This window comes from Cyprinodon tularosa, unplaced genomic scaffold, assembly GCF_016077235.1.
Source record: "Cyprinodon tularosa strain WSP-4 unplaced genomic scaffold, ASM1607723v1 ctg264, whole genome shotgun sequence".
NCBI lineage: Eukaryota > Metazoa > Chordata > Actinopteri > Cyprinodontiformes > Cyprinodontidae > Cyprinodon > Cyprinodon tularosa.
In genome coordinates, this window is record NW_024038968.1 from 859416 (window position 1) to 867473 (window position 8058).

Sequence of the window (8058 nt, forward strand, 5' to 3'; positions counted from 1 at the left end):
AGCTGGATCCACTTTCCTATCTAAGGAAACCATCAGGCGACATCAAGACATTGACCTGCAGCTTTCACTTCTCCCATATCAGCATGTAGCCACCAGGGGGCAGTCACAGACACAACAAGTCTGGTCTGCAGGGAATGGTTTCATTTCATCACATGGGCTCTAAGCTGCTCATCATTTTTATTTCTTTGGAAATTAAGGAACAGTAACATTCCTTTGATGGTTGAATTATGATTATTAATCATGACATGAGGTCAATAAATTATATATCATAGGAGAAGGCAGATTAGAGAAGTAAAAATGTAAGTACATTCTCCTCCTGCAAAATACTTGAAAAGCTTAAAGTGCCAGATTGCAAAAGCAGTGAGAGAGTACAGCAAAGATCAGAGAAAGTACAGAGAAGCTGTTTAAGTTACTGTACAGGTCTGAGCTTCATGGTTAATAAATGATCAGAGTCATCACAAGAACTCTGGAACACAGTTAAACCTGTTCAGATACTTTAAAGGTGCATCAGATCAAAAACTATGTTTCAAAAAAGATCTGCAGATAGACTCAGATTGAAGGGAGTGGTGCAGATCGGAGGCCGGAATCGGATAGACGACAGGATTTAGTTTCAATCTGGATGAAATCTGTTCATGAATCTATAGAAAACAGCCAGCTGTTGCATTATCAACCTGTGAAGCTCAGCATGCCTCCAGAGTTGGCCATGCAAGAAAGCTTTTAGAACAGGATAGAAAATATCAATATGAACAAACCAAAATAATAGAAGAAAGCACTTCCTAAACAAGATGTAAACATAGAAACATCAGATTTTTACGGAAGAGAATTACGATCACTGGAAAAAATAAAAAAGTTAACTGATTTTTAAATTTTATTTCAGTTTAGCATGGGTAAAAAGTCAGAATTTTGACTTTAATCTCAGAATTCTGACTTTAATCTCAAAATTCTGACTTTTTTCTCAGAATTCTGACTGAATTCTGACAATAAAAAAGCTAATTTTTAATGACCTCCGCCAAGTAGGTTATGTTATGAGGAGAGTTTGTGTCAGGCCTTAATACCCTAGGCAAGATTTCAGGTGGTGTTTAGGCCTATCTTTGACTTTTTATTTTATTTAACAATGAAAAAACTATTTAAATAAGATCGAAAACAATGAAATAAGACAATGTTATGACCCGTCAACGGGTGGCCAGATCATAACATGAAGGATTCATCCTCTTCAGATCTCAAGCAGCCAACATGCACAAAGCTGAACGCTTTTATAAAGTTATCTATTTAAGAAGGGTTTTTGACTGAAAAATTACAGGAAGTGGAGCATTTGACTTCAAAGAGAGTTAACCGCTCTCACAGCCAGGTCCTCTGTAAGGGGCACCCACACTCCGAAACAGTAGGTGGCGGTAAAGCACCGTTAAGGCGGCCAACAGCATCCGCCATTAAATTCAAAGCAGAAGAAGAAATAAACAAAAGAAGAAGAAGGCCGCTGCAGCTCCCACCTGGTTGGATGTTCTGACCTGGTTTAAAGTTTTTAAAGAACCTTTCAGGCGGGATTTAGCTTCTCTCCAACAGGTCGGAGGCCCAGCAGCTTGAAGCTGGCCCTAGGCTGGTAGCATCCAGGCTGTTAGCATCCAGCTAACAGTGGTAGCATCGAGTCCTAGCCTTCCCTCCGCCTGAGGCTGGCCGTTAGCTGCTACTAATGTTCCGCCCTAAGCCCACCCTGAAGGACCGGCAGCAGCTGTACCGGCTGATCATCAGCCAGCTGCTGCATGATGGCTACACCAGCATCGCCAACAGCCTGATCAGCGAGGTGAAGCCGCACAGCGTGGTGTCTCCCTCCGAGCAGCTGATGCAGCTGGCTAAGATCGGTGAGAGCCTCAGCTTATTAATAACCCTAATCTGGCTTCTCCTCATTGGCTTCCTGTTAAATCCAGAATAGAATTTAAAATCCTCCTTCTCACATATAAAGCCTTAAATGGCCAAGCTCCATCTGATATCAGAGATCTGATTGTTCCTTATGTTCCTAACAGAGCACTTCGCTCTCAATCTGCAGGTTTACTAGTGGTTCCTAGAATTTCTAAAAGTAGAATGGGAGGCAGATCTTTTAGTTATCAGGCTCCTCTCCTGTGGAACCAACTACCAGTTTTAGTCCGTGAGGCAGACACCCTGTCTACTTTTAAGGCTAGGCTTAAAACTTTCCTTTTTGATAAAGCTTCTAGTTAGAGTGGCTCAGGTTATCCTGAGCTATCTCTATAGTTCTGCTGCTATAGGCTTAGACTGCTGGAGGACATAGGGACCCCTTTTTCATCATTCTGCTTCATTCTATCTCTATTCTCCCACTCTGCAGAATCTGTTAGTTCAATCTCTAACGTTCTGCTCTCTCTGCTTTTTCTCATAGTAGCTTCATCTGGTCTGTTCCTGTTTGGCTGTGACTCCATCCTGGAGAGAAATATCAGCTGTGCTGCTGCCATCAACACCTTTGTTTCTAGATGTTGGAGCTTGGCCTGTTTTCCAGTGTAGTCCTGTTTCGTTGACTGTGACTAACTGGATGTGCTCTCTTCATCCTCTGACATGGGAGCTGGCTCGGAGCTCGTCTGCCTGGCTGTTTGTTTCCTGGACGGGGCCGCCTGTGGAGCTGGTTGCCTTTTGTATCTATGCTTCTTTTTCTATGTCTGCTTCTGTCTCCTTGAACCCCAGTGGGCCTCAGCAGATGGCCGCTCACACTGAGCCTGGTTCTGCTGGAGGTTTCTTCCTGTTCAAAGGGAGTTTTTCCTCTCCACTGTCGCTACAAGCATGCTTAGTATGAGGGATTGCTGAAGAGTCAATGAGTCGAGGCAATCACCTGGTTTTCCTTAGATAGAAAACTTTGAATCAATCTGACTGGATGATCTGGTGAACTGGAAAGTGACCTGAGATGACATGATGTGAATTGGAGCTATAGAAATAAACTGAATAGAATAGAGATTAATGACCCTAATCTGGTCGGAATGTCTGCCATCTGCTGCAGGGATGGAGAATGACGACAGTGCCGTCCAGTACGCCATTGGCCGTTCGGACACGGTGGCTCCCGGGGTGGGCATCGACCTGGAGTTCGATGCTGATGTGCAGACCATGTCCCCAGAGGCCTCAGAGTACGAGACCTGCTACGTCACGTCCCATAAGGGTCCATGCCGCGTGGCCACGTACAGCAGGGATGGCCAGCTGATCGCCACGGGCTCAGCTGACGCATCCATAAAGATCCTGGACACAGAGCGGATGCTGGCGAAGAGCGCCATGCCAATTGAGGTTAGGGGGCGGAGCTTAGTGAGGGCAAGTCGTGATGTTGTGCTGCTGTTCTGATCACCTGCTGCTGTTTCTCAGGTGATGATGAATGAGACGGCGCAGCAGAACATGGAGAACCACCCAGTGATCCGGACGCTCTACGATCACGTGGACGAGGTCACCTGTCTGGCCTTCCATCCCAGCGAACAGATCCTGGCGTCTGGCTCCAGAGATTACACCCTGAAGCTGTTCGACTACTCCAAGCCGTCTGCAAAGAGAGCCTTCAAATACATCCAGGTTGGTTCTGCTGCTGACTTCCAGCTCCCGCAGCATCACTGCACTCATCAGTCATCGTCCTAGCTTTTTTAATTCCAAATGTCAGGAATAGTGTTCCAGGTGTTATAGAGTGGAATAAAACAAAGCCTTGTTTTGGTAATGGGGGTCATTTGGCTTTTGTGAGGCTTTGTTGGGCTGCTGTATAAAACCTGGAACTCAACGCTATTTCTGACATTTTTAATTGAAATATATATATATATATATATATATATATATATATTAGGGGTGCAACTAACGATTATTTTAAAAATCGATGAATCGGCCGATTATTTTTTAGATTAATCGATGAATCGGACAAAAAATATATTTTATATTTTATACTCTTTATTCCAAAATAAACATTTTATTCAGAACAAACAAGCACACAAGTACAGGCTGCTCATTAACTGTACTGGTGCAATATGAAAAATAAATGTTTGAGTTAAAACTACGCAAACTTACATGAGAAATGTAGCTGTACATCCACAAAATATAGGCTACTTTGTTTCATAAAGCGCTAAAAAAGACATTTTTGTTTTTAAAAGCCCCTAAGGGGTTCAAACAATAGGCCCCCCCATTTCAACAAATTAGTTTTTTTTAGACTAGAAGAGTTCTGCCTTTTAAGACAGGAAAGTATAGCAGTTAAAGTTGCTACTTGAGAAAATACTGAACCATAGAGATAAAAATAGCCCTGTGATTCAAATTATAAATTGTATTTGGAATAAAAATGAGAGAACTAGGGGTGCTAAAAAACACATCCTCCAAAGACAGATATTTACATGGGAATGTGGCAGATAATTAATTGACATATTACTGATCTTGCTGGATTTTATTCTGCTTTACTTCCATAAATTGCAGGATCTTCTTTACTTTATCTTTGCCAGAAGATTTAAACTTTAAAAGCCTTGCCCTCATAATTTGCAAGTTAATTTATTTATAAAGTAAATATAAACGCTGCTTAAGCTAATTCAAATGAAATTAAAAGTAAAATAAGTAGCCAACCTTATCACTGTCTGTAACCTACTAACACGGTAAGGAAAGCATCAGATGAGCTACCTGAGAAACTAACGTTACGTTTCCCCGCTTTAAAACCAAACAAACATGGTGGTTCCGTGCCATGTTCATTTGTTTTGACAAAAGTTGCATGTTACGACTTTTTTCACTTTACAAAGCGCAGGCTATTTTAATTATTGTGATCAATTTGCGCCGTCAATCCCGGCGCATGCGCGCTTCATTTGCAGTCTGGACGCTGAGGGTAAACATCCTGCGGCTCTGACTGCAGCGCTGAGAGGGACTCCTGCGGGAGAACGGGGTTGGGATGGGGGAGGCGCCCCACGGCAGAGTAGGAACGATACATGCTTTCACGTAAGAGTCTCCAAAAGCCGCCAGTGACACCGTAAAAAGTCCCCAGATTTGTCGCTAGTCGCTTTTTTGAAAAATAGGATGTGATGACGGCGGCGGCGGATGACGCATTAATCGCGCGACACAACTAATTGATGATGAAATTCGTTGCCAACGCTTTTAAAAGTCGATTTTTATCGATTTTATCGATTCGTTGTTGAAGCCCTACCCAACTGGCATCTTCATTAAATAGTACCCGCAAAACACCAGAGTCAACATCTACAGTGAAGAGGCAGCTGCGGGATTCTGGGCTTCAGGGCAGAGTGGCAAAGAAAAAGCCATATCTGAGACTGGCCAATAAAAGAAAAAGATTAAGATGGGCAAAAGATCACAGACATTGGACAGAGGAAGACTGGAAAGAAGTGTTTTGGTCTAACGACTTTGTTTCCCACCGCCTGCAGGAAGCAGAGATGCTGCGCTCCATCTCCTTCCACCCCTCCGGAGACTTCCTGCTGGTGGGGACCCAGCACCCCACGCTCCGCCTCTACGACGTCAACACCTTCCAGTGCTTCGTCTCCTGCAACCCGCTGGACCAGCACACGGACACCATCAGCGGCGTCAGCTACAACCCCACCGCCAACAGCTACGTCACCTGCAGCAAGGACGGCAGCATCAAGCTGTGGGACGGCGTCTCCAACCGCTGTGTCAGCACCTTTGAGAAGGCCCACGACGGCGCCGAGGTCTGCTCCGCCATCTTCTCCAAGAACTCCAAGTACATCCTGTCCAGCGGTAAAGACTCTGTGGCCAAACTGTGGGAGATCTCCACCGGACGGACTCTGGTCAAGTATACAGGTGAGCGTTCAGGTCACCTACGACTCAGAGTCTAGAAGACGTCTTCCTCTCCTCTAACTGATGGTGGTGGGAGCACTGAACCAAAATATGAGGTACTATACCTGTTCACCTGCAGTATTTTCATCTCAGTGCTGCCCAGAAATACTGCTGTTATCCTCCTGGCCAGTAGTAGCTTCTAGGGGTTAGCCTCTAGGGGTTGGCTTCTAGGGGTTAGCTTCTAGGGGTTAGCTTCTAGGGGTTAGCTTCTAGGGGTTAGCTTCTAGGGGTTAGCCTCTAGGGGTTGGCTTCTAGGGGTTAGCTTCTAGGGGTTAGCTTCTAGGGGTTAGCTTCTAGGGGTTAGCTTCTAGGGGTTAGCTTCTAGGGGTTAGCTTCTAGGGGTTAGCCTCTAGGGGTTAGCCTCTAGGGGTTGGCTTCTAGGGGTTAGCTTCTAGGGGTTAGCCTCTAGGGGTTAGCCTCTAGGGGTTGGCTTCTAGGGGTTAGCTTCTAGGGGTTAGCCTCTAGGGGTTAGCTTCTAGGGGTTAGCTTCTAGGGGTTAGCCTCTAGGGGTTAGCCTCTAGGGGGTCGTGTGAGAATCTCTTGCTTTCAGCCTCATCATGAGTTGTGTAGTGTACAGGGGGTAACGAGGGGGGAGATCGGCCCCTTACGACCACCTCCCGACCATCGTGGGGAAATCGCTCAGTGGGCAAACAAGGATTCTTCTTCTTCTTCCTGTCAGAGGAAAACCCAGAAGCATGCTCAGCCATGTCTTTGTCCAAATAAGTCGTCAACTTTTCTTTTTAGGGCTTTCAGCAATTCAATTCAATTCAGTTTATTTATATAGCGCCAAATTCACAACACATGTCATCTCAAGGCACTTTACAGTTCAACCAGATCATACAGTCAAATTGATACAAAGTTTTCTATCTAAGGAAAACCAGTTGATTGCATTGACTCCCCCACACTAAGCATGCTCAGCACAAAATTGCCCAAATATCCAAGGCAGCGCGTTTCACTCTAATGAGCTTCATATTCCTCTTCTTTTTGTTTGGCTTCCGGATAAAGGAGTCAGATCAGCTCCATCTCACTGCGGAGCTGAGTCTCACGTGGTTTTAGGTCGTATAGTCTGAGCAGGTAGATCGCATCAGAGCGTCGTGCTGCATATGCATCATGAGATGTGAATTCGCACTGTATGACTAGATTAATAACATTTTCATAAAACATGAAAATGATATCAATCCAAATGATTTCCAGCTAATCATCCTGCAGCTCAGAGGGAACAGAGTCTGTAAAATAATGCCTGATTTTGGTCGCATTGCATTTAAAAGGCTGAGATCATCTGTGTTTCTGCTTCCAGCTGCTTGCAGATCCTTGCTGGCCAGCAGGGGGCAGCACTATACTTCCAGATCAAAGTAAAACCCTGCAGTGAAAATGAAATCAAGAGATATCAGAATTTAGATTTCTGACCGAATCGTTGCACTGCTGCATGCAAGTTCTGGTCCACTTTGCAAACCGGACCTAACTGAGGAATTGTTCTGGATTCGGCCCAACCCAAACGTTCCACCTGTGGGAACCTTCAGCTCCATGGCCGGGTTCTAGATGCGTCTGCTTCCTCAGCTCCTGTGTGGGAGCAGAAAGAGCTGCAGGACGGTGAGCCCAGTGGACCAGAACCTTTCCTGCAGGCCGGATCAGCGCCGCCATAGAAGCCGACCTCATGACGACGTGTTTGTGTTTCAGGAGCGGGGCTCAGCGGGCGCCAGATGCACCGCACTCAGGGCGTGTTCAACCACACAGAGGACTACGTGCTGCTGCCTGACGAACGGACCATCAGCCTGTGCTGCTGGGACTCCAGGACGGCGGAGAGGAAGAACCTGCTCTCTCTGGGCCACAATAACATCGTCCGCTGCATCGTCCACTCGCCCACCAACCCCGGCTTCATGACCTGCAGCGACGACTTCAGGGCCCGCTTCTGGTACCGCCGGGCCACCACCGACTGATTCGCTGTTAGTCCAGGGTTTCCATGACCACCGCTCCTCCTCCTGCTTTAGTAATCTTCTTTTGTCTCAATTTTGATTTTGAATTTTAATAAAAAAAAAAAAAACAAGATGCATCTGGTTGTGGTTTTGTTTGCCGGCTTCTATTTAGAGCACAGCTGGTCGGGGGGGCAGCTGGTCCCCCCCCCCCAACACTTCTTCTACACAGCAGAAACAATCTGAAATTAGTTGGAAAGGAAACCTAGAAGAGGTGACCTGGTTCTGCTCCACTTTGAGCTTCTGTGGGAGGTTCTGACCAATGGGGCTGCAGGGAGGCGGTTCTGACCAATGG

General features: G+C 45.8%; 1 protein-coding gene across 1 annotated transcript; it reads left to right on the top strand.

The window, feature by feature from the left end:
* The first annotated feature begins 1419 nt into the window (after positions 1-1419).
* cstf1 (cleavage stimulation factor, 3' pre-RNA, subunit 1) lies at positions 1420-7834 on the top strand. Its single transcript, XM_038289186.1, has 5 exons — positions 1420-1856; positions 2996-3273; positions 3349-3546; positions 5367-5757; positions 7471-7834. The coding sequence occupies exons 1-5, from the start codon at positions 1688-1690 to the stop codon at positions 7728-7730; spliced, it is 1296 nt and encodes a 431-aa protein (XP_038145114.1). The 5' UTR covers positions 1420-1687; the 3' UTR covers positions 7731-7834.
* Positions 7835-8058: the final 224 nt, after the last annotated feature.

Bases quoted from the DNA above. Each gene is read 5' to 3' on its own strand.
- cstf1 (XM_038289186.1), top strand. From the start codon at position 1,688: ATGTTCCGCCCTAAGCCCACCCTGAAGGACCGGCAGCAGCTGTACCGG. The intron at 3,274-3,348 runs GTTAGGGGGCGG...GCTGTTTCTCAG, and splicing joins AGAGCGCCATGCCAATTGAG to GTGATGATGAATGAGACGGC. The intron at 5,758-7,470 runs GTGAGCGTTCAG...TTTGTGTTTCAG, and splicing joins GACTCTGGTCAAGTATACAG to GAGCGGGGCTCAGCGGGCGC.